The following is a 27,667-nucleotide window of genomic DNA, read 5'->3' as shown; positions in this document are numbered from 1 at the left end:
GTTCTGACATGCCTTTAATTTATATTTTTAGTATTATTTTTATCTTAGTTGTAAGGCTAATCTTGTTTTATCTGAAATTAATTTTTAAAAATTTTGAATAAAAAGTTTCACAAAATGCTTTACATATATCTCTAAAATTGTCCTTCTGTCAAAATATCATTGAATTTATGAAAAAAAGCCTTAAACTTTTCGTCTTTTTCTGATCCGAGAACCCAAAATTCAAAATTATGGTAAGACACGGTGTATTTTTCCGAGAACATTAAGATAAAAAAAATTCGGCAAGTCTGATATTTGGCATAATGAAAAAAAGGGCTCTTTCCCGACATTTTGCGGGGTATATCGAAACATCTCGTCGGGGGTCTAGAGCAAGTTTTTTTTTTGAAGATTTTTAACGATTTTTTAGGATTTTTCTTCAGAAAACGTCGCTGAAAATCGATGGGTTCATGTTCATATCCAACAAAAAATTGTAAAGAATATGCCTTAAGAGACTCCTAAGTACATAATTCACCAATATTTGAGTTCCTGAAAAAATATGATATCCAATTTCTAGCATTCTTTGAAATAACCCCAAAATTCAAGCTGGAAATTCGAGCATAGAACACTGCTAAATTTAGAGTATTTGTTTTAAGGGCAATTTATTACCCAAAAGGTTCCCAACATTATTTTTTTAAATCCTTTTCCATACAACACTATGGCATTTTAAAATATATTCAATCACATTGTAGAGAACGGTTTCTGAACAAGTTCCATAAAAAAAGTATCAATTTTGGACCAATTTAAATAGAGATATACTTAATTTCCTAGAATAAAAAAAATATTTTCTCCAGCATTTCTGGATTTAATTCTCGCATACTTAATTTTTTATGATTCTACTAAACCGATTTCCATATTTTAAACCAAAACTTTATTTAAGTATCATGTTTCAACATAAGGACACCGCCTACACGGAGAAAAAAAAGTTCCCAAAATCGTGAACAAGCGTTCATGAAAATGGGAACCACGAACAATATGTTCAAATTCCATGGTACGTTTTTCAAAATCGTACCATGGGATTTGAACACTTTGTTCGAGGTTCCCATTTTCATGAACGCTTGTTCACGATTTTGGGAACTCTTTTTTCTCCGTGTAGGCGGTGTCCTTCTTTTGAATGGGAATTAAATCCACAAATTTTGAAGAAAGATACTTTTTATTTTGCGAAATTAAGTATTTATATCTCTGCATAAATTGGGCCAATATTGATATTTACAGTGGACTCTCTGACTGTCGATCTTCTCGATATCAATATTGCTCCAGCTGTCAATAAAATTTTCAGTCCCTTCAAATAGATTGCTTTGATTTTTCGTTCTGTAGTTTGATAACTCCCGCTCTCGACGGTCCCTTCAATATCGACAACGATAGAGTCCACTGTAATTGGATTAAAAAAAATAATTTTGTTGGATGTCACCCGGATTTCGATAGATTTTTGCCTCAGGAAAAATGTGTAAACACAACGAAAAATTCCCAAAAATCGTTTAGTACTCGTGATTTGCGATTGTCCTCTTTTATAGAAAATTATAACATTTCATTGACAATACAATAAAGCAGAAAAAATGAAATTTATTGCATATCTTTTTTTCCAAATTTCTCTCTAAAAACCAACAAAAAAAATTGTCTCCAAAAAATGCTTGGAATCCTAGAGAATCGATGGCCAGTCACACGAATTTGTATAAATGAGTTGGAGCTTGTTTGTTTCTTCATGTTTGGCTATATGTAACATCGGGAGGACTCCCCTCGGTTATGGCAGCTCCTCTGCTCTAGTTTAAGGGGATGAAGAACATTGGTTTTGCCTTCCTCACGTTACTGAGGAAAGGTTATAAAATCACTCGAAAAATGAACTTCTCAATTAGACCTCCTAGACCCACCTTCATGTGTACCTATCGACTCAGAATCAAATTCTGAGCAAATGTCTGTGTATGTGGTGGGATGTTGATCAAAAAATTGTCACTCGATTATCTCGACATTGGCTGAACCGATTTGTCCGTTTTGGCGTCATTCGATCCGTCGGGTCGTCCCGCCCGTGTGGATCAATAGGACCGCGCACTGGACTCACAATCCAGAGGTCACCGGTTCGAATCCCGCGGCGGGCGCTCTAAAATTCTTTGTGTAAAATGGGTATTCGGCGCCGTCGCTCCGTGCCATACTTTCCTACACTTAGGAGCCCAGGGCGGCGAAGTCCTTGTAGATAAAAGGAAGACACTAGTGGTTGGTACTAGCAATGGTGGCCGACAGCTATAAAGTCAACTTCGTTTTTCGATCCGTCGGGTCCCATAAGTCGCTATTAAAAATTACGAAGTTTAGTTAAGTACTTCAAAAGTTATGCTAAAAAAAACGATTTTAGCAAAAGTCCGGAAGATTGTAAAAAGGGTGGTTTTTGTAAGAAAACCCGTCATGCTATACATTTTTAGAAAGGTATTTAAAAGACCTTTCCAACCCGTTCAAGACATTGAAGATCTGATAAATCTGTCAAAAGTTATAAGCACTTAAGTGTTATTTATACGCTTTTTGGAGGCCGGATCTCAGATATGTTGATGAAAACGAAACGAAACGAAACTATTGGCACTACGCCCCCCGGGGCATGGCCTTCCTCTAACGTGGGATTTCTGCTCCAGCGCCTCTGACGAGACAGGAGAAACCGGGACCGACGTTTTACTTCACCATCCGATAGAAGCTCAGTGGATAAGGCGGGAATCGAACCCGCGTCTCATAGCATCATCGGGATCGGCAGCCGAAGCCGCTACCCCTGCGCCACGAGACCCACGTTGTCCGGATCTCTCATGCGACATATCGTTGGATAGGTATTCAAAAGAGCTTTCCAATGCGTCTAAAAAATTGAAGATCTGACAACCTTATCAAAAGTTATAAGCACTTAAGTGTTATTTACGCACTTTTTCGAGGCTGGATCTCAGATATTTTGATGAAAATGCTGTCCGGATCTCTTAAGCGACCTATCGTTGGATAGGTATTCAAAAGACCTTTCCAACGCGTCCAAAACATTGAAAATCTGACTACCCTATCTAAAGCCATAAGCACTTCAGAGTTATTTAAGCACTTTTTGGAGGCCGGATCTCAGATGAAATGATGATGAAAATGCTGAACGGGTCTCTCATGAGCAGTTCTCTAGGATTTCGGTCATTCGATTTTTTTTGTATTTTTTAATCCGACTGAAACTTTTTTGGTGCCTTCGGTATGCCCAAAGAAGCCATTTTGCATCATTAGTTTGTCCATATAATTTTCCATACAAATTCGGCAGCTGTCCATACAAAAATGATGTATGAAAATTCAAAAATCTGTATCTTTTGAAGGAATTTTTTGATCGATTTGGTGTCTTCGGCAAAGTTGTAGGTATGGATACGGACTACACTGGAAAAAAATAATACACGGTAAAAAAAATTTGGTGATTTTTTTATTTAACTTTTTATCACTAAAACTTGATTTACAAAAAAACACTATTTTTAATTTTTTTTATTTTTTGATATGTTTTAGAAGGCATAAAATGCCAACTTTTCAGAAATTTCCAGGTTGTGCAAAAAATCACTGACCGAGTTATGAATTTTTTAATCAATACTGATTTTTTCAAAAAATCGAAATTTTGGTCGTAAAAATTTTTCAACTTCATTTTTCGATGTAAAATCAAATTTGCAATCAAAAAGTACTTTACTGAAATTTTGATAAAGTGCACCGTTTTCAAGTTATAGCCATATTTAAGTGACTTTTTTGAAAATAGTCGCAGTTTTTCATTTTTTTAAATTAGTGCACATGTTTGCCCAGTTTTGAAAAAAATATTTTTGAAAAGCTGAGAAAATTCTCTATATTTTGCTTATTCGGACTATGTTGATACGACCTTTAGTTGCTGAGATATTGCAATGCAAAGGTTTAAAAACAGGAAAATTGATGTTTTCTAAGTTTCACCCAAACAACCCACCATTTTCTATCGTCAATATCTCAGCAACAAATGGTCCGATTTTCAATGTTAATATATGAAACATTTGTGAAATTTTCCGATCTCTTCGAAAAAAATATTTTTGGAATTTTCAAATCAAGACTAACATTTCACAAAGGCCAAACATTCAATATTACTCCCTTTTAAAATGTTTGTCTTGATTTGAAAATTCCAAAAATATTTTTTTCGAAAAGATCGGAAAATTTCACAATTGTTTCATATATTAACATTGAAAATCGGACCATTAGTTGCTGAGATATTGACGATAGAAAATGGTGGGTTGTTTGGGTGAAACTTAGAAAACATCAATTTTCCTGTTTTTAAACCTTTGCATTGCAATATCTCAGCAACTAAAGGTCGTATCAACATAGTCCGAATAAGCAAAATATAGAGAATTTTCTCAGCTTTTCAAAAATATTTTTTTCAAAACTGGGCAAACATGTGCACTAATTTAAAAAAATGAAAAACTGCGACTATTTTCAAAAAAGTCACTTAAATATGGCTATAACTTGAAAACGGTGCACTTTATCAAAATTTTAGTAAAGTACTTTTTGATTGCAAATTTGATTTTACATCGAAAAATGAAGTTGAAAAATTTTTACGACCAAAATTTCGATTTTTTGAAAAAATCAGTATTGATTAAAAAATTCATAACTCGGTCAGTGATTTTTTGCACAACCTGGAAATTTCTGAAAAGTTGGCATTTTATGTCTTCTAAAACATATCAAAAAATAAAAAAAAATAAAAATAGTGTTTTTTTGTAAATCAAGTTTTAGTGATAAAAAGTTAAATAAAAAAATCACCAAATTTTTTTTTACCGTGTATTATTTTTTCCAGTGTAGTCCGTATCCATACCTACAACTTTGCCGAAGACACCAAATCGATCAAAAAATTCCTTCAAAAGATACAGATTTTTGAATTTTCATACATCATTTTTGTATGGACAGCTGCCGAATTTGTATGGAAAATTATATGGACAAACTAATGATGCAAAATGGCTTCTTTGGGCATACCGAAGGCACCAAAAAAGTTTCAGCCGGATTAAAAAATACAAAAATTAAAATTGAAGAAAAAAGACCGATTTCGTAGAGAATTGCTCTCATGCGACCTATCGCAGGATGGGTATTCCAAAGACCTTTCTAACGCGTCCAAAACATCCAGATCTGACAACCCTATCAAAAGTTATAAGCACTTAAGTGTTATTTACGCACTTTTTGCATTTTGGATAGCACCCTTTAAATGTGAGGAAGGCACCAACCACCTAAGGGTGGATTAAGTAACTTTTTTGTTTTTGAAAATCCAAAAATTCAGTTAATAAGTTTAAATATCTATGCGAAATTGTCCGTCAATTTTAGATTACGGTAGATTTGATACCACTCAAAGTTCAATGTTAAAATTATCACACTTGAAAGGTTACAGGAACTGCGACATCGAAGCGATTCCATTCATAAAAATAACCCTCTTGATGATCATAACGAGGGGGAGTTATTTCTGTCACGCCGCGACGTCATTGTAACATAACTGCACTACTTAAAAGGGGATAGCAAAAACCAAGCAAGTTACTGTTTTATGCTTGGCAAAAAGCTCTGCAGACTTTTTCACTTACACCTCCGTACGGTCCCCTCAACGAGCAAGTCGCAACAAAGCTTCTGAATATCCTCGCTGTATTTTTATTTTGTTACGCAAAACATTCCCGTGCGCTCATGAAAGGAGGAAATCGATCGAAAACAGCTGGTTGGAACGATACTTTTTTATTTTATTAAGAGAACGGAAGTTGGGGTTTGATGATTGAGTATGAGTAGGATTTATTTGTAGGATATTTCAGATTTCTCATGGTATCTAAAATTAACACGTTTGAACAAAATGATAACTTACGATGAAAATTTTAACCATTTTGAAACTAAACAAAATTTTATGCAGAAAATGAATTGAAACCAACCGAACAGAAGAAAATAAATGATGATTTGAAAGAAAGTGAGATGGAAAGCCATGTGTTGATGCCAAAGGAAGAATGTTAAATCGTGTTATTGAAGTGTTGCCAGATATTTCTGAAATATCTGATTAGTTTGGTAATTAAAAACAAATCAGCAAAAAAATTACCTTCCTCGCCACCGCCTTCCCAAAACTTACTTCCTCATGATGATTTCCGGCACCGAGTAACGCCTCCGGAGTAGCCCCGGCCCGGGGCCACCCATCACGGTGGCGTACGTTCCGGCACCCATCCTGGCGTAGTGGCGTCCCTGGTCACAGTAGTGGCTATCGCACGAGCTCGATAGGTCCCAGTTGGACGCGGACGAGTCGCGGCTGTCCTGGCTGTAAGTGAATGCGGGAAAAAGTGGACCATTAGAAGACGAGCTGGCGGTTTTTGGGTTTGGGTTTTTGTTGGGCGAGTTATCCCGATTATGAAAATATGTTCCCATGTTTTGAATAGAAAATTATTCAAACATTCCACAAAATAGCTGCAGAACAATTTTGCACAACTTTGCAATCATCTTCAACTGCTACCAACGGGAATGAATATCCAGAATTTGTCAGTTCCAAGCAGAGTATAGGGGAGAGTGTCCCATTGTTTAACCACAACCGGTCTTGAACCTTTAGAATTCTTAACAGAATTTCAATAATTTTGTATATTTGTGGCGTCATCGCCAAAAATTAAAGGCAAAGTTAACAAGTTTCGTATTTGGGGAGTTTTGAGACTTTAAAATGCAAATGAATTGGGTCCTAAAATTAAGCTTTAATTTGTGATGTTACTGTTCACAACGATAAAGCTCATTTTTATGAGCACAATGACCCCTTTGTACGACCGCAAAGGATTTAAAATGAATTTTTAATTTAATTTTTTATATCTTCGCGACCCTTCTGACAGAAAAAATCCTGCTTGACAGCTCGTTCCAAGGGGATCATAGTCGATTCACCTAAAAAATGTTTTTTTGTCAATATTTTTTTTGCATGAAGATGAAAAAAGTGATCAGAAATTGTTTTACATAAAAATTTGCACCCAATTGAAGAAATGACAAGGCTAGTGATGAAAATAGGGGCTTGTCCCCTACCACCCAGGATCCGACCCACATAATATGCATGAAACATGAGGAGAAGGTAAACGTTCGGAAAAAATAAACATATGTGTGCGAATCAGGAATGTCTGCTGTTTCAACACACCGGCCGGCTTTCTTGCCCGGTGTTTTAGGGAGATATTCTAGGCGCGGCGTGGGTCTCGTGGCGCAGGGGTAGCGGCTTCGGCTGCCGATCCCGATGATGCTATGAGACGCGGGTTCGATTCCCGCCTTATCCACTGAGCTTCTATCGGATGGTGAAGTAAAACGTCGGTCCCGGTTTCTCCTGTCTCGTCAGAGGCGCTGGAGCAGAAATCCCACGTTAGAGGAAGGCCATGCCCCGGGGGGCGTAGTGCCAATAGTTTCGTTTTCGTTTCGTTTTCTAGGCGCGACTTTTCTGCAGCATTGCATGCTAAAAATAGGAAGCGCATACCGGTAGTCTGCACCGATGCACCAGCATTTTGGTGCCCTCCGGAGGTCAATGCTACTCTTATTTTTGGCCACGGGTGCAAGACTCTATAGGTGGGCCGTGTTTAGGGAGTGATGATTGTGGGTTATAACTATGTTTTAATTCATTGATAGCTTTACAGCGATCACCATGTCTAATTAAAAATTGGCATAGTATTGTAGGTTTTTTTTTGCGATAACAGGCAAGATATTTTTTAAAGTATTGCTCTGTTAAAAGAGTTATCTCTTATTCTTAAAAAAAATGTTTAAAAAATAATATGATTTGCTCGAAAACTGCTGCCCCGTTTCAGACTGTAGTCCCGATTCGCCTCAGTTAACAGTATGAATTCATTATGCAAAATGACTTATTTCGGACAAAGTGAACAAAGTTTAACACAGATTAAGAACTGGGTGATGAATAGGGTTAGTGAATTTTCACGATTTCGCGGACAGCGTGAAATCCGCAACATATGTCCTTTTCCACGAAATTCCGTGAAATTTTATGTTTTTTTCAAATTATTTTATCAAACTCAAATAGGAATAAAAAGAATTGATAGAACTACAGTAGAATTAAGCGAGTGAATACCCTTGTTTAACTTCTTATATAGGGTTAGTGAAATTTGATGAAATTTTTTTGAAATTTATAAATTTCCTCATATCATTTTTTTTCTTCAAATAACATTAATATATCAACCATAAAAAAAGAAAAGCTCGATATGAACCATTTGAAGAATTGTGTAGATATGTAATTTTTTTTTTAGAAAATAACAAAGTCCAGTATTTTTTTCGCCTTAGAAAAATGTTTACTACAATTTTATTTGAAATGTAAAATTTCAGAAGAAATTAAATGCAATAAACTTTTTTTTATTCCAAATTAAATGCAGCGTATTTTTTATCTTTGGAATCACCTTTTGAAAACATTTCAGATTTTTTTCTAAGTCCTGTTTAATTTTAACGATATTTGATTATTTGGGTGGATGATTCCCGTGAAAGTTCAAAAATGCCACCTTTTTTTGTTTTCTGTTCGCATTTTGAATAAAAATTTCGATTTCGTTACAAATTATAATACTTTTGCCTATAGATTTTAAATTTAGTTTTTTTATAAATAGAGATGAAATCCTTAAAAATCATCTTGAATGCGCTAAATGTCGCAGAAAATTCAAACTATTTTGGCTGGACAAGATTGTTGAATCTTAATTTGATATGAAATTCAATAAAATGTAAACTGATAAAACAGAAGCTAATCAGCGAAAACGTTTTTGCTTTATTAGTCAAATATTAAAAATAGTTCAATAAATGATAATACGCATGCCTGGAAACTTTTTTGAAAATTATGAGATTTTTTATGTCACGTTCAAATTTAGCGAAGATTTTTTTAGTTTATTGAAGAATAATATATAATGAAGCATAAAAAGTATTTTTTTTATGATTTAAACAAAAGATTTTCAGAGTTATTTTAACATTTTTCACGTACTGCGAAATTTGCGTGAAATTGGGTTTTTTGAAATTGAGGTCCCCGTGATATTGAAATATTTCCGAGCGTGAAAAATCACTTAGCCTAGTGATGAATAGAGAGAATCCGTAACGTGATTTTCGAATGATCCCACTTTGTTTACATCTACAAAGTAGGAGGCAAAAAAACATTTTTAATGCATTTTAAACTATCTCAAAATTGCTGTCCTTGTTTAGATTGACGTGTAGGTTATCACCAATTAACATTATAGCAATTCCCTACGAAAACAGCATGATTCGAAAAAAAGTTCTCCGATCGGGCTTGAAAATTTTTCTGGGGGCTCCTTGGCCGAAATAATTAGACCCGTTTTTTATTGGCCATTAGGGTAACCTACGCCGTGTTAGGGAGGTCCGAAAAATGGCCATTTTCGTCGATTTTCGCAAAAACAACTTGTTTCAAATAATCATATCTCCGCGCCATTTCATCCGATTTTAGCTGTGCTAGACGCAAAAGAAAGGTTATTAGTTTTGCTATTTGGGAAAATTAATAAGAAGTTTCAAAAATCTAGCTTAACATTTAAAAAGGTCGTATGAAAACTTGGTCTCGGGACCAAAGAGCCTATGTCTGAAAACATTTTTACCTGATTCCTCGGAAAATTTTACATAAAATGGTGTAGTTATGTTTTCAATACTCTGAGATAAGATTTTTTGAAAATAAAAACTGGGTTTTTCGACGCGCCACGCGAAAAAATGGGAAAATGACGAAAACGGGAAAAAATCGTCTTTTTTCACTAAAACATGGATAACTTGAAAATTTCAGCGATGGCCTGTACATGTAAGGGTACCAAAAGTTGCGTATTTAAATAATTTCGACAAAATTTGAGCCCAATCGGAGACCTTTTTTTGAATCATGCTGTTTTCGTGGGGAATTGCTGATTCTTTAGCTAATTCTATGACTTTAAGCTTAAATAACATAACAAATAAAATGAAAAACATGGATTTATGTCTGTTAAATTTTTTTTTGTATATATGTTTTCCGTTCATCGGGAAATTCAAAACCCGAGAAAATTGGACGCCCTTTTCACTGGCCTGCACTACCACAGGTTGAAATTGAAATAACAAGTCATATCAGTTGATTGCACTTAAATTTTCACTGAAAATATGTGTTTTATTTGACCGTTTTTTACTATCTTTCTGTTAGGAATTCAAAGCATTATTTTTTTGGTAAATGTTGTGAACATTTTGTTTTAATGGTAATGTTTTTTAGAGTATTGAATTAAAAAAACAAAATCACTAATTTTCATTACATTTTATGTTTTTATTCCATTTTATTGGACGAATTTGTGAAATTATCATAAAAAATAACAATAAATTAATAATTACCGTCAACTGGGCTGTTTTTTGACAGTTTTTAGACCAACTAAAAGCTCAATATTTGGCCAACGATGCACTATTTGTGTTGGTCTGTGTCTGATCTATCCAAAACCAATCAAAAATATCCAAATAATGTGCAGTACAAGGCTAAACAGCTGTCCGATGTGTAACAGTGTATTCCGATTCACCCCAGGCGGCGGTAGTATGTTTTGATGACGGTTGTGAGTTTTGATGTTGCAGTGATTTTCTTTTTGAATTCACGTAATTCAAAAGTAACATCAGATTTAAAATAAAATAAAACTATCGAGATGATTGCCTTTACTTAACATGTTTTTTCCTTTTTACATTTCGTTTTCATTTAGATCAAATTTGATTGCATTATAAGGCAAATTTTCTTAAATGAAATCGACGTTGTGAAGAACGCTACAATGCCTCACTAGGGTGGAATCGAAAATTGTTTATTTCAGCAACACATTTTTTGGATCCCTTTTAGGGTACCCAACAACCTCCCAGAATTTGGGAGCGATTAATATGGGGAAACTTGCATTTTCACATTTTTAAATTTACAAAATTCATGTTTTATTATTTCATGAAACTAACACCGTAGAAGTATAGCCCTGAATGTCCTGAACAACTCTCCCGAAGACAGTATGGTGCCAAATTGCTTCTAACAAAAGTTACAGAGCGTTCAAGAGAGACATTTCGAAATACTCGGTAAAAATCATACTTTTTGCCAACACTGCCAAGTCAAGCGGAATCTTTCGAAAACTATAATATATTTGAGGATTTGGGGTGCAACTTAACTAAATAATGTCTTCTGAACACTTCTTCACGTCGATTTTAAGTAAGGTTCATCAAAATATAAGAACAGTCATGTCTATTTTGTATTTCATGATTTCTTAGGCAATGTTGGCAGAATATTTGAGTTTCACTGATTATTTCATTACACTACTTTTGAAACTATATATCTGTTTTGTGACGCACTTCAGCACCATACTTTCTTGGGGAGAGTTGTTCAGGACATCCAGGGCTACACTGCTAAGGTGTTGGTTTCATAAAATAATAAAACATAAATTTTGTAAATTCAAAAATATGAAAATGCTCGTTTCCCATAGTTATTTCCATACAAATTTCATTCGCTTTGCGCCAATCGTGGGCTTAACCAATCGCTTCCAAATTTTGGGAGGTTGTTTAGGACCCTAAAAGGGACCCAAAAAAATGTGTTGCTGATTGGATTTTTATGATTTTATGATTCCAACCTAATTCCATTCCTGAATTCAACAAAACCCAAAAAAAAATCCTGTCCTGTCCTGTTTCTTGGGAGGTCAAAAAGTAACGTGCGACAAGATAGCACGGCAACGTCAAATGTATTTATGAAAACAAATGAGATGGTTTTTTTTTATACAAACACATGTTTATTTTTAACATCGCTCAACAATTTCACCTCAATGTTCTCCTAAAAATACGTAGTGGACTAATTCATACTCTAAAGAAACTTTCGCGATAATTGTGTAACATTTTGTAACATTTTTTATTGCGGTTTCTACGAATTTCTGAGGGTTTTCTTACTCATAACCGATGAAAAAAAAGTATCTCTTGAATGGTCCAGATTGGTTAAAATTGTCCTCTTCACTCGTAGCATAGAATAGAGATAGGTAGAATTGCCACTTGCCGATTCCCCCTTGTAAACGTCAAGCGACACTGCCGACAGCGCCACCACTGCTCGAAACGGGGAACTTCAGTCGAAATGCGCACTGTGCACTTTGATGGAACTGCCCTGTGCATTCTGGAGGGTGCGTTTTGTTTGACAGTGACAGATGGAAAATGGACAGACGTTCAGTTGGCAATCAAAAATGTGAAATGGTGCTTGGAAGCCGGATGAAAAGACGAGACTAGTAAAGGTGGTAGAACGTTAGGATTAGGCGCAAATTGCGGTTTAAGTTGGAGTGCGGAGTCTTTGCTGGAACACCACGACCACTTTTCTTCACTCCGAACGGCAAAATAGTCATTTCCTCTTCCGATTCTTTACTTGGTTTAACAGCGACAGCGAAATGTCAACATGACAAAACAGATGTCTTGGAGAAGTGAAAACGGGTGTCAACTTATTTGGCATAATCTTGAAATTTAGGAAAAAAATGCTGATGCGAAATAAAAATCATTTAATCTTATTCAAAACAAAATATCCTAGTTAAGGGATGAACTTATCTTGAATTTTCATTATTGTTTTGATTTGTTTTCCATGCTTATTTTTTAAATCATTTTACATTTTTAATAAATAATAAATATGTGCCAACCAATTCTCCACATTCTTGACAGTATTATGCGCAGGGTGTTGTAGTTCCCCGTTTCGCCGCTGGCATCAGTTAGGCAGCACAGTTTTGTCCCCCGGTCGGTAAATGAGTGGCAATTCTATCTTTCTCTATTCTATGCTCGTAGGCACTGATCGGACGCGACTCAAACGTGCTTGAATTAGTTTTGAACCTTGTTCACTATCATATTTGCTTCTTTATTTATTTATCGCATTAGTTAATGAGCAGATTAGCAGACCGAAATGCGTTCAGCTTTGGTAGGTTTTAATCTTCTATTCTATTTTGCAGTAACTTAGATCATGCTATATTAAAATTATGGCTTATGTGTGAGTGTCGCTAAAAGTGTAGTACGTCAACCAATTCATGAGCAACCAATCACTGGCTGGTTTGGTATCGCATTCGCTCACGATACGTGTCGGATCGACGATTCAAATAAAGTTTACCTCGTTTCAGGATTTAATTAGCGTCAATCCTCCTCTTCTAGGAATCTTAAGCTCCTTCCGCATTTCCCGATCCTGGCGCCTCCCGTGGGACACCTCGTGCGCCAACAGGTGATCCCTGCGCACGAACGCCTTCCCACACTGGCCACACTGGAAGGCCGGCGTTCCGTGGCTGGACTGGTAGTGCCGCTCGCAGTCCTTCCAGTGCGCGTACCGTTTTTCACAGGCCGAACACTGGAACTTCTTGTTCCGATCATCGTGGTTGGCCTCGTGCATTCGCAGCTTCTCTTCGGTGGCAAAGTTCTTCCCGCACGTGTCACAGTGCCATGGGCGCACTTCGTTCGTGTGGTGCGAACGGTTGTGCTGCTCGAGACTTCCCTTCTTGCCGAAGGTCTTGCCACACGGGACGCACTGAAAGTTTGTGCCGTAGTCGATGTTGATGCGGCGTTGCCTCTTCCGAGCGGGCTGTGAATCTTCGTCGATGTGGTCCTCTTCGGTGGCCACCTTGTACATCTCCTGGACTTCAAAGGCTTGATTCGTTCCGTTGGAGATGATAACGTACTGGTTCTGTACTTCGACGAATCCTCGCTTCAAGCTCGGTTTAGCCGCTTCCAGCTCGTTGGGATGTTCCTCGACCACCATGATATCTTCGGGCTGAGGTTCCTCATCAGGTGACGAGAACGAAAAGGACGAAAAAAGCTGGGCACAGCTCATGGCTGGTTGCGTTGGTTGCTGCTCAACGGATTCCGGAATCACTGTCAGCTGATCGCGCGAGTACGACACAACCGGGATTACGGTTCGTTCAAGTGGTGCCGTCTTGACGATCCGTGCCGGTGTGTCAGCGTCAGCCTGACGTTGCGTATCGGAGTTGATCCTTTTCCGCTCAACTGCGTTAATCAAGTTCTGGTAGGACAGATCAACATTAGATGGTCCAGGATGTTCAATGACGGTGAACTGTAGCTGTTGCGGCGACGTGAGTTGTTGCAGTTGCGAGGGACAGACTGTTGAGCTCGGTGGTTCTTCACGCGGAATCGTCACACAGCTTGTGGGAAGCACAACTTGAGATCTGCTGGTATCTAGTACAACATTCTCTGGAGCATCTACGATTCCCAAGTCGAACAGCGGCTGCAAGGGTTCTGAGTTCCATGTGTCATTTGGTTCTACGTGGAATTCTAGCGTTGGTGCACTGATCTTATCTAATGATTGGACTTCCACCTTGACTTGAACCTGAGGTTGATCCGTTTTGTCACACAGTTCATCTGACTTGAAGTCGTTCGTTTCTTGTGGCTCATTTGTTTCGTTTGCCTGAACTGATGTTGCAGTATCTGTTTCCGTTAGCAGTAGATTGTAAAGCAACTCTGGATCGATTTGTGCAAACTCTGAGGGACAGCTGGTTGATTCAGGAAATTGAATACTTTCCGATGGACACAACACTGGATATGATGAGGAATCTTGCTGAGGGATACAAGACGTGAACTGATCCACGTCTTCAAACTGTTGCTGGGAAAAGCTCGCTGTCCAATCGTACGCGATGGTTTCTGGGGATGCGGCTGGTGTTACGATGGATGACTCTGATAAACTGGCTAGCAATGCGTCGATATCGTAACTCGGTTCCTGAAGGTTGATTTCAGAGGAAGGTGATTGGACGGGTGTGTTCAACCCAAAAATGGATGCCGTATTTCCGTAATCACACATTATTGTGAACTATTGCGAGGATTTTGATTACTAATGTGTGAGCCTTGGTAATTTTTAAAACGAATGACGAAAATTTAAGTTCCAAGGAGGCTTATATAGTATTACCAAAGTTGTACCTGATGTTCCGCTAAACCTCTTTGACCAGGATCCAACAGTGTGTGTATTGCATACCACGAAAAAACGAAATAATTTCATCAGTTTCTCTCCTTTATTAGAAAACAGGTAAGTGAAACAGCAATAGGTACTAGATAAACATTGTTCCATGTTGCATATGATACACACTTTTTCCCATTCTCTTGTTGCAAACACCCATACTTATAAAGTGATTGTTTGATAATATTTTGCTGTAATGAGTGATTTTCCTCTAATAACCATTACACTGACCTACACAAATTGACAAAAATGACTGCGCAGGTTAATCTCATCTAAAATATTTAGACATTGCCGAATGGGGTTTCTTCAAAGTTTGTATGGAGAATTAGTGCAGTTCACTACTCCCACATGTTGCATGCAATTTTTTGCTTGTATGCAACCGCGACGAACCGCCCTAGTTTTCCATACAAACTACTTTTATAAGGAATCGACCATTTGTATAGGTATTTTAGGTGTGGAGATCAAGAGCATGATATGTTATCCGTCCAATGGTATAACCAAAAGTATGAACTATTACGATGAGTTTCAGATTTAAATTATTTAGAGGTAGATAATGTGCTGATTTAATTTCTATTCAATTCAAGCTTGGTAGTTAACATGTTGAGGACATGATCCGTATCGTGGGTACAGAGATATTTAGGTAGAGGAGAACTGTTTTTATTTCAAGTAAAACAGTTGCAACTATTTTTCAAAGTTTAGGTTCTCACTTCCAATCAAGGGGCCAACTTTTTTTTAAACTTCAACATTTCAGTGGAAATAGACGTACAATCAATTGAATACAATTTGAAATACATTCTTCTGCGTCTATAAGGGACCATCCATAAACCTCATGGACACTTTTTTGAAATCTCAGACCCCCCACTCCCTCCCTCGTGGACAATTTCTATACAAAACAAATCTTTTTTGTATGGAGCGTTGACAATCTTTGAACCCCCCCCCCCCCCCTCCTAAGGTGTCCACGTGGTTTATGGATGGTCCCTTATAAACGCAGAATAATGCATTTCGAATTGTTTATTGTTGTATGTTTCGTATAGTATGTTGTCTTATTTTCTACCCTGGGTGGTGAAAAGAAAGAATGCGTAACGTGATTTTCGAATGATCCCACTTTGTTTACATCTACAAAGTAGGAGTCTGTTTAAACACAAGCATGACTTTTTTAATACTGGTAAATGGGCTGTTTTATAATCAGTAGTTTGTGTTTTTTTTTGTCTATTTTTTGACATTTTTGGCAAAAAAATTGTATGTGTTTTCAAGTTTCGATTAGTTAGAAAAGGTTTTTCTTTTTTACGGTTGACAAAGAACTGTGGCGAGAATGTCATTCTGCGATGTCGCAGATAAATTCCCTGGCTGATTTTGGAATCCTGCAGCTCTTCCTGGTCCAACGATAACACATCGCTAATTCTAGCAAAGCTGATCCAACAAACAGATAAGATTGTCACTAAACCAGTAGGTTTAGATTTACAATACTCAAAACACGTAAAATTCTTGGAGGTGTTGTTGGACGAAAAACTGAATTGGAACATCCATTTAGAGCAGGTGGTTAACAAAGCCACAAATGCTTTATGGATCAGCAGAAAAACGTTTGGGAAACATTGGGGTTTAAAACCAAAAATGATACAATGGATTTACACAGCTATTATAAAACCTAGAATAACATATGCCTTTCTTGTATGGTGGCCAAAAACAAAACAAACAACAACTCAAAAAAAATTAGAAAAACTACAACGCTTAGTTTGTCTCTCTATAACCGGGGCAATGCGAAGTACACCAACCAAAGCCTTAAACGCATCTCTTCACATTCCTCCCTTGTACCAGTTTGTGCAAATGGAGGCTGCAAAGAGTGCGCTGAGGTTAAGAAAAATACAAAGCACAGTGGAAAGCTCTAGCATTGAGCATCTAAAGATAATATCTTTTATAAAAATTAACAAAAATGTATTTATGACTAGTGACTGGATGGAGAGCACGTTGAACTTAGACGAACCATTCAAGGTGATTGAAACAAATCGCAATGAGTGGGAGTCAGGAGGGCCTCGCGTTTCACCAGGATCTATAATATTTTACACAGATGGTTCAAAAATGGGAAATAAGACAGGTGCAGGGATTACGGGTCCAGGAGTTAGTGTATCGATTCCAATGGGTCAGTGGACAACAGTATTTTTGGCAGAAATTTATGCTATCTTAGAATGTGCATCCATTTGTCTTAGAAGGAATTACAGACTTGCAAAAATTTGTATTTTCTCAGACAGTCAAGCTGCGTTAAATGCTCTAAAATCACCAACATGCCAGTCTAAGCTAGTATGGGAATGCAGGAAACTTTTAAAACAATTAGCATCTAAAAATCAAGTACATCTGTACTGGGTTCCGGGCCACCGGGGTATAGATGGAAACGAAAAAGCCGACCTTCTTGCTAGAAATGGGTCAGAAGGGCACTTCATTGGCCCAGAACCCTTCTGCGGGGTCTCAAAAAGCGTATTAAAAATGGAGTTTGTAAAACATGAGGAAAAGACGATTCAGTTAAACTGGACGAAAACACAATTACTGAGACAATCTAGGGAGTTCATCACTCCCTCTACTCAAAAATCAAAAAAAATACTCAATCTGAACAAGAAATATCTAAATATCTATATCGGGCTTATAACAGGACACTGTCCGTCTAGATATCATTTGAAAAAGCTAGGTCTTTGTCAAATAGATATCTGTCGGTTCTGTGACTGTGAAACCGAAACATCAAAACATCTAATATGCGACTGCAGCGCACTATCTGCAAGGCGAAGGCAGATTCTTAACAGGCCTATTTTAAGCCCTAAAGAGATCTGGCAAGAAAACCCCAGTAAGGTAGTTGATTTCATTTTAGAAATTATACCTGAATGGGGCATACCGCTACGTCAGCCAATGACAGTCACCCTAAATGGTAACGTGTCATCCTGAAGACTGCGATAATAAAATGGGTATACCGCAATAGATCAAAGTCATGGTCGCAGTGGTCTCAACCCAACAAAAAAAAAAACCAGTAGGTTTTCAAACGGAAGCAAACAATAAAGACAGCTTCTGGATAGTAACAACCGCATCGACTCCATAAACAATTTCCATTCATAATCATAAAAAAATGGCGATCGCTCCTTCAACTTTCTTAAGATTTCTTGACTTCAACTCCAGGTTCCAAAAGCCACTCATTAAAAACTTCCTGCAGAAAAAAAATACCGATAACAATACTCTCTACTTTTGGCGACAGACACTTTGACAGTTCAAAATTGAGGCCGTTTTGCGAGCCGTTATTCAGCACCCAGTTTCTTCCTTGGGAAAAATGTTAGTGAAAAAAGGTGTTAAAATGCATTATACACCTGTCCAGTTGTTTTGCCATCATTAGTTTCTAAAATATCTAAGTATTGACGAAAAGTTAATTTTTTGCGAAAGTAAAATTTTTGCGGTGCTGTACATTGGACTTTCGCAAAAATTCAAAACATTTTTAAACAAGCCCAAACATGCTAAATATGATTATCAATGCAGAAAAATGCATTTTAGATTGTTTTCCGTTGATTAGACTTCTATTTTGATGGAAATTTTGAAGTTTTTTGGAAAAATATTTTTTTGCCCCCTGATTTTTAGACCAATTTTCAATGGAGAAGGGGGGAGGGGGGAAGGGGAGACATAAACTTTGAAAAATATTTGCTACGGCCTAAAACATTAAAACATATCAGTGACGATTTAGTGCTATCTTGTCACATGTCGCTTTTCGACGTTCTGAGAAAATCTAGTTTTGACCTCGAAATGTAAATAATAACAAACTCGTTTTGTTTGGTTGATAATGTTGTGCATTGTCGCAAAGTTAGGTTTAATTTGGTTGCCGGAGTCCCGAGTTATAATTTTTTAATGTTTCAATGTTAACAATGAAAACTAGACTGTTAGTTTCCGATCTTTAAAAAAATATTATAATGTAAGCAATGAAGAATAATAGGATTGTTTGGCTTATTAGATGAAATCGTCCATTGAAAAGATGCAATATTTATGCTACGAGCATAACCATCATGACAAAGAACTTTAGATACTAGAAAGTAATGGGTGAAGTAATAATGATTTACTGCATGAAATTTTGTAATTGCTACCACAAATAAGAGAAAGTTAATTATAACAAAAAATAAAATAGTAGTTTATGCAACAAGTTGCAAAAAGACGATTTTTTCAGCACGAGTCGTACATTTATCCAACGAGGTTCACCGAGTTGGATAAATACGAAGAGTGCTGAAAAAATCAAGTTTTCCATACAACATTTTTTGCAATTTCAAAAAACACACACTGAGTGAAATTTAAAGTTAAATTTTCATGTATTTGGTCAATAAATCGTTTAAATCAAAAAAAAATGAAACAAGTGCTGGAAAGTTCAAATTTACAGCACCCATTTGAGTGTTGCTATTCGATTCTGTTATTGTTGGTACAGAAAAGTAGGCTATTTCGTCGTTCAAGAATGACAGGAAAAGTGAGTAGTTTCACGACGGAATTGCAAAAAATAATTTAATGGTTTTACTTGTTAAAAACGAAAATACTTAATATTGTATTATTTTTGAAAACCGAAATTTTGGTTGGTCACATCAGAGAGTGGATTAGAGTGGTCCACCCGCTAAAATCAAAGATTGACCCAACACTACACAGGAAAAAAATGTGAATTTACGTAAAAAACAAATTCTAGTTGATGTAAACTTGAGATTCAACGTTCACGGTTAAATCACACCAAATTGCATTTAAATTTGAATGTTTAGATCATAAATGATGTAACATTCGGAAATATTTTGCTTTGTATAGGATAAATTCCAAATTTGAGCTCATTTTGCCCACGGGAACCCCTCCCTCTAATCGCTTCAAGTTTGTAATCGTCAAATCGTATGGAGAAAAGCTATTGTTTCAGTTTTCAGCCCGGATTTTGGCCACCCTATTGTGCATCCCAATTTTCAGCAAGTCGTTGCACCCGTAGTAAATCTCGTGTTTTAAGAAAAATGCGTTACAATTTGAAAACCTAACTTTGTTAAAATCATAAATTTATTTTTGTGATTTTTTCTATTTAAAACTAACGTAGAATCAAGCTCTTCATAACAGTTAAAATTATGATAGTCATTAACAACTAAGCTTCCCAGCTCAGTTCTCCCCTTGTTGCTGCGCCAACTCCTGGAACCGATTCCGTCGCTGCGTCCGGTCCTGCCTCCGCGTGTGGGAGGCTTCGTGCGCCAGCAGGTGATCCCGGCGGGCACTCCTTTTGCCACAGTGTTGACACGCGTACTTGGCAACGCCGTGCTGCACAGCAACGTGCCGAACCAGGTCCTGCTGGTAGTTGAACTGGCGCGGACATTCGGCGCACTTGTACGGTTTGTGGAGGGTCACGTGTCGCTTCACGTGCCGGTGCAGATCGTCCACGGTGTGGAACCGCTTTCCGCACTCTTCGCACCGATGCTCGCGCGGTCCCGAGTGGTGAACGTTGTTGTGCTGCCGTAAGCTGCTCCGCCGGCCAAAGGTTCGCTCGCAGGGTTCGCACACGAACGAGCTGTTCTCGTACACGTGACGGGTTCGGGGACGTTTCGGTGCTGTGAGGGTTGTTGATTTGGTTGCTGGTTTTCGCTGGACGGGTTGTTCCGGCTGGTCTGGCAACACTGGTTCACGATCCTTGCTGTCAATGGTTGTTGGCGGTTCAACGCTCTCCGCCTGAACAGACTGACAAAGGGTCTGATCGATGTATTTCTCAGTATTTTCCATCTCGCCGACAGTCGGCAAGATCTGGATGTTGTCGATGCCTCCCAAAGTGCTAAAATATTTCAGCATTTCGGCTTCGGTTTTGAACGACATCACACTAGTGTCGGCATCAGCGTCAAGTTGGGTGCTGTTGGAGAACGATCCGGACTGCTGATCCGTAGCCAGTACAATGACTGCGTCGTGTCCCGTTGGAGCGGAGTACACCAGCTGGTCCGCTACGTTCTGGTATTGATAGTAATCGTACCCAGGTTGAGCGCACGGTTGTGCCGCTGAATACTGCGGAGAATCGTAGGAGTACTGCATTTGATCTCCGTACGTACTGTAGTAGTCGTGTTGGTAATTTTCCATTTGGGCCATGTCTAGGAATATCGGTTCCATAATTCTATAATAAAAAATAACCTTATGGCAAAGATTTCTTGAAAATCGAAAGGTATTATGTTACCGTCTGTTGAAATTAATATCAAAATTCCGAATCAGTTACAAATGGTGGCAGCTTGAACGGTGCTTTGTGATACATACAAATGACTCTGCAATAGCAGTATCATGCATTGTTAGCAATTTTATAGCAGTACACTTAACAAATTGTGTTTTTTTCGCGACATCAGGTTGTCAATTAACCCTCTAAAGCCCAGATTTTTATTTTCTCCGTATTCGGAAAGTCATTTTGGGCAACTTTTGATTTCTGGTTTTATTTTTTTCTTATTTAATTTTTTGTATTTTTATTTGCATATATTTATTTTTACTATTTCGCTTAGATCATGTTCGTTTTTGATAGATTTCAGAAAAAGAAAGAAGTTGCAGAAATTGGTTAAATTGAATTCAATACAGAGAATTTTAGAGTGATGATCAACTTTCTTCGAAAATGATCAACGGCTTCACCTTAATGAAAAATAATAAAGCTCATACGCTTAAGGTGAAACGTGAAGGCAATATTAATGCCGATGTATTAGTGAGCTTTGGTAGTGTTAGTTTGCTGATGATCATCGATGACGTCATCGGTGAACGAGTATTTGTGCCGTCGCTTATAGAGTAATCTACGTGCGCATGTATTGCGTGTACGTACACGAAAAAAAGTAAGGTTAAATTTTGTCCGGCCAGCAAAATCAAATGGTGCGCTAGTTTGCGTACGCGAAACGTCATAAAGCTCTATTGGTAGTTGTGTGAGCAAAAGATCTTTGCTAACAAATGAAAATGTCTATCGAACGAGGCTTTAAAATAACCTAGAATGTTCGAAATATATTTCCAAGCACTTTTCATTGCGATTAGGCATCACTGGCTCACTCCAACAGGCGCTGCTGGTGGTGTTGGCGACCACCCTTTATTCTTCATTTGCCTTTGCTCGGTTTTCTTCAGCCTTCGATTGGAATGGGTCGTCAAAATTCAAACGTCAAAAGACTTGACGCGTTTGTTTTTTTGATGGCGCTTGCTAATTATTAACATGTTTCGGGATTATTTTTCAAGTGAGTGATTATCTAATGTGCAAAAGAACATGTTGCCGGTTGTTGAAGCAATTTTATATCTTAAGCGTTTTGAAAACGTTAGCGCAAGTGAAAAGATATTGATGGCGACTTTCATTAAGCAGTTAACCTCTCATCTTGCGTGTGGATGTGTGTGCCACCAAAATGATGAGAAATGGTCTCGAAAAAAAGAAACTATGATCAAAAGTGCATTAAATTATGCCAATAAATGGCATAAATTTGCGGCAGTGCTGTTGCTGGTAAGTTTATAGCCTAAATAGTATTTTTGGAGCTTCAATCGAGCATCAAACTTTTCATATGACGAAGATTGGTGTTTGATTAGAAAGGGCATGTTTCCCCTACTAGATTTCGCCCAGGGCGAAAATTGGATCTCGTGATTTTTTATGACCCCAAAAATCGCCCACTTTAATTTATTGAAAACACCATTGTTGAACTTTTTAAACAAGACAATCATTAAATTTTCTTCAAGTGCTAATAAAAACTTGTTAACAGAAATCCATTAGTAAAGTTCTAATTAGTGTTTGAAATAAATAAATTTGTATATCTGCATAATTAATTCAACCAAAAAATTGTATAAATTAGTTAAATACAGATTAAAACTAGAAGATGGGTGAAAACTGGAGCAGGGCGAAAACTGGGTCCTTTACCCTATAAGCCATTTTTACGAAGATGGGCAAATTTCTCTCTTAAATAATAATAACAATGTGGAGCTTCTGTACTAGATTTGATTTATTTACATGATTTCAGTCGTAATATTTATTGATAGTCTCTTTATTATACTCTAGAGTTTTCACTTTTCGAAGAGGTGGAACACATTTTTATGTATTTATCCAGTTAATTTGCAAGTTAAAAAAACATTCCACTCTACAACTCACAGGTCTTGGCGGTCTCTTCGCTTCCACCCCGCGAATTTGAACTGACGACCATTGGATTGACTGACGACCTGTCCCGAAAAATGCCACCGGAGCCGACTGGGATCGAACCCAGGCTAATTACCACTACACCGACATCTACAAGTACATTTAATACTCATTGCGAATAACCCATTTAAAAATCAGAAAATCACCTTGGTTATGTTTATTACTATTTTGTACATCAATGTTTAGGCCAATTATTATACAAAAGACTGTACATTTACATAAGTTTACATTCTTATTCTTAATCGGTAAAATTTAAACAACCAAATGACAGAGAACGTATTATAGAGTAATTTAAGCTAGATTTTTTTTTATAATATCTCTTTTATAAAATCTTGGAAGATGGGACTTTTCGTGTATGTTCCGACCAACATTTGATTGGAAATATGCTTCGATAACACCAAATTTTCCAAAAACAAAACAAGAAAATTATAGAATAAAAACACTTTTTTGAAGGCAGTAGAATGAGCAGAATACGAAATAGAAATTTGATGTCTTCAGCAAAATTGTTCAGAATGGTTAGTACTACAATACTGCCGAAGAAAGTATGTCCCATCTCATCATACTTTGTTGGAAGATGCATAAAAAATTCCATCTTCGTAGATATCATAAATTAGAAAAGAAATATATTCTTCTTATTTCTTATTCTTCTCATTGGTTTGTTTAAATTTGACATATTTGACAACCTGGAAAATGGTGCATTGTGGTTTCGGAAATAAATCGAATTTTCGCGGCGACTTATCTGAGACTACGCTTCGCAAACTTATCAACTCTAATTCTGAGTGTAACAATTTGTGTTGAACGCAAGGATAAACGTCACTGAAAAAATATTTTGTCGCTCTGGCACCAAATCCAAACGAGCGATTTCCACTCTCGCCGCACTTTTTTCTCCGCCTTTTTCTGTCAAGCTTAATAGCATCAGCGGAGAGCAACCGTTGGAGATTTTGGATGATGATGTTGACCGTTTCTGCAGGTAAAAATAGTGCAAATTTTATTTTGTTTTTCATTAAATAAACAAAAAAAGTTGGTTCATCCACCGACATAAATTCATGGAGGAATCACAACAAAGTTGGCTTACACACTGATCGAGTAATACCAAATTAAGCTTGAAAGAAAAAGGCGGAGAGAACAATAATGTTTTCAAAACCTGGAAGATGAGCTTGAAAGTAGGGTTAAGTCACTTCGAGTATATTTTATACGGCGTATCATACGCGCATGATATCCCACCAAAAATCACCGTCAATAACAATTTAACAATTCTTTTCAGATTTGTGACCCAATCTTCCTCCGTTTTCCCTGCTCCAACTCCTTCTCCTCTCTCTGGCGCTTCCGGTCATGTGTTTGCATGTGCACCAACAGATGATCGTGCCGTACGAACCGCTTCTCGCATTGCTCACACCCAAACCTGGCCTCTCCGTGCGACCCCTGGAAGTGTCGAGCCAGGTCATTTTTGTGCACAAACTGGCTCGTGCAATCCGGCTCCGTGCACTTGTACGGCTTGTCCGCCATAGAATGTCGCGTTTCGTGTTCCGCCAGCTGGGCTTCCGTCGGAAACCGCTTGCCGCACTGGCCACACTTGAACGGGCAAGGTCCGCTGTGCTTGCTCTTGACGTGCTGAACCAGACCGCTTTGACGGCCGAACGTTTTGTTGCACGTCTGGCAGACAAAGTCCGTTTGGTAGTTGGGTCGGGGCGTTTTCGTTCGGGGCTTCCTCGACACACTTTTGGGCGCCGGCTCTTTCACGGTTGGTTTCGGCGTCGACAGGTCCAGTGGGAGATCATCAACCGTTGGCGCTGGTTGTGGGCTTACCTGGGGCTTGGTCACCAGATCTTCAACGGATGTAAGTGACGGGAGTTCAGTGCTGTCGCTTCCAGTAGATACCAATGTGTTGGGCGCACGATTCCATACCAGTTCAATCTTAACCATTGGTAGATCGTTCCCGGTAAAGTTTGATCCCGCCTTAAGCGATGAAGAGTCCACTGCGAATTGGAAGGACGCCTGTGGAATGGTTGTGCGATCTTCGCCAAGTTGCTGCAGTGTAACGTTGTATCTGGTGAATCGGTCAGTGCTTGATCCATTTTTTGTATCCAAATGTAAGGTGGAATATCCAGCGTTTTTGTGTTTGATGGATTCACTATTTATTTCGCGTTCACTCTTGATGTGCTGGAGCAGTTGTGCCACCATGGTTTTAAGAAAATGTGTTATAGCTGATGAATGTTTAATAAAAAAACTTCAAAAATATAGATTCTTTTTTGTTTATATATATTAATTTTGCTTTGGTTCCAAACGCTTACCTATGGAGGTATACTAAGCTACCTAAATCCGGAAGTTTGAAAACAAAATCGAGTTAAAACAACTTTTTGTTAAATTTCAAATCGACAAAACTGCCAAAGATACTTAAATTTTCCTCTCTTAGAAAATAAATAATGATAATGTGTTATTTTGAAATAAATAAGTGATGTTGTGATTAATTTTCTATGATTAAAAATAAAATAAAATCACATTAAAGATTTTTGGAGAAATCATCTAACTAATCTTATTTCAAAAAGTAAAACAACAATTTTGCCCTTGCGTAAACTTACAACGGGACACCGATCTCACCAATACACCTTTAAATTTGTTCGTTTGTTTTGTTTTGTCTTTTCGCAACATTTTTATCTTGTCTTTAAAAAAATGTAAAGAGCATGAACAATTCCCCCCATTTCCTTATCGTGTCTATAGTGGATTATCAAAACCTTAAACTACGCGGCAAATTTCTTCTCAAGATTCAGATTTTCGAACATTTTTATTGAACTGTTTATGGACTCTCCCCAAATTTGTATGCTGGAAAGAAATAGGTATGCTAAATGTCTTTTTTCCGAAGAAAGGAAAGGGTTTTTTTATGCGACAAATTAGTTTTTTGTTCTTATTTTTAAAGAGTGTAATTTCATAATATATAAAAAAAACGTTACTTAATCCACCGTAAGGTGGTTGATGCCTTCCTCACATTAAGGGTGCACAGCAACCAAGGAAGTTATTGTCTTCTTATTCCGAAATTGTCAAACTTACAGACCCAATCCTGCAAGAATATGATTGTAAAAATAGTCAAACTTTGTTGTAAATAAGATTGAAGACATTTATTTAGGGGGTGAATAAAAAATCATATCGATAGTACTAGTAGTTTAGAAGATACTAAAATGTCTGTAACAGAAAACTGGGTGCACAAGCTGTGGTTGATGTGTACCGTTAATATAGTTTTTTTCAACCTAAAAATGATCTCTTAATATAACTTCATATACTCATAACTATCGATAGGGTTGTCAGATCAATCTTTTGGACGCGTTGACTAGGTCTTTTGATTACGCATCTAATGATGGGTCACATCTTTTTCGTCAAAATATCTGAGATTCAAGAAGAAGTGTTTAGTTAACACTTAAGTGCTCATAACTTTTGATAGGGTTATCAGATATTCGATGTTTTAGGCTCATTGGAAAGGTCTTACAATTATCTAACTAACGACGGGTCGCATGATGGACACAAACATAATTTTTATTGAAATATTTGAGATCCAGCCTCAACAAAGTGTATGAATAATACTTAAGTGTTAATAACTTTTGATAGGGTTGTCAGATCTTCGATGTTTAGGACGCGTTAGAAAGGTCTTCTAAAAACCTTTCTAAATATATTTATTATAACAGGTTTCTTTACAAAAACCACCCTTTTTACAATCTTCCGGACTTTTGTTAAAAACTTTTTTAGCATAACTTTTGATGTACTTAACTAAACTTTTTAATTTTCAATACCCGGGCAGACGGTAATAACAAAATTCATGCCATTTCAATAACAATTTTTTTTTTAAATAACAAAAAGTGTTATGGATTCTTCTTGAAAAATTCATTTTTGCATAAGAGTTGAATAACAGTTTATGTTATCATAACAAAATTTGTTATTGGTCTGATATTGATTGAAACCAAACACAACTTGGGAATAACATTTTTTGTTATGGAAGAATAACTCCAAATGTTATTGATCATTAGTTGTTAAAATAACAAAAATTAATAACAAAGATTTGTTCGAAGAATAACTAAAAATGTCTGTTATTACAATAACACTTCAATAACAAAAAAATCATAACGGTGAATAACAAAACTTGTTATAAATAACATAAAATATTATTGGCCTAGTATTTTCAAACATCAAAACATGTTATTCCAAAGTTATTACCGTCTGCTCGGGTAGCAACTTATGGAACCCCAAGACGGATCGAATGAGACCAAAACAGACAAAATCGGTTGAGCCAGTGCCGAGATAATCCAGCACAAAAATTTTTGATCAACATCTCACCCCACACACAGACATTTGCTCAGAATAGGATTCTGAGTCGATATGTATACGTGAAGATGGGTCTAAGTACTCACATTAAGAATTTCATTTTTCGAGTGATTTTATAGCCTTTCCTTATTGAGGTGAGGAAGGCAAAACTATAGGGGAGAGGGGGTAATATACACCTCTAAGAGAAAACTGTTGTTTCACAACCATAATAGCATTTCTGCGAAAAAATATTGTTAGATATTCTAAAACAACTATTATTCTACGTCATTTATGTGAAGAAAAATCTTCAAAACCCTCAGATTTGTTTAGAAATAAGAGGATTC

General features: G+C 37.1%; 2 protein-coding genes across 2 annotated transcripts in view; both read right to left on the bottom strand.

Moving 5' to 3' along the window:
• LOC120413947 (uncharacterized) overlaps positions 1-27,667 on the bottom strand; it is a 132,307-nt gene that overhangs the window by 41,796 nt on the left and 62,844 nt on the right. The window contains exon 5 of the mRNA XM_052710913.1: positions 6,110-6,292. Coding sequence (XP_052566873.1) covers positions 6,110-6,292 — 183 coding nt within the window. The remainder of the gene's footprint in view (positions 1-6,109; positions 6,293-27,667) is intronic.
• Positions 19,902-21,175, bottom strand: LOC120413944 (zinc finger protein with KRAB and SCAN domains 3-like). Its single transcript, XM_039574949.2, has 2 exons — positions 21,081-21,175; positions 19,902-21,020 (listed from the first exon to the last, which is right to left on the bottom strand). The coding sequence occupies exon 2, from the start codon at positions 21,014-21,016 to the stop codon at positions 20,030-20,032; it is 987 nt and encodes a 328-aa protein (XP_039430883.1). The 5' UTR covers positions 21,017-21,020; positions 21,081-21,175; the 3' UTR covers positions 19,902-20,029.

Source organism: Culex pipiens, chromosome 3 (genome assembly GCF_016801865.2).
Source record: "Culex pipiens pallens isolate TS chromosome 3, TS_CPP_V2, whole genome shotgun sequence".
Taxonomy (NCBI): domain Eukaryota; kingdom Metazoa; phylum Arthropoda; class Insecta; order Diptera; family Culicidae; genus Culex; species Culex pipiens.
Note: the sequence above shows the minus strand (reverse complement) of the source record. Positions and strands in the feature narration are given on the sequence as shown.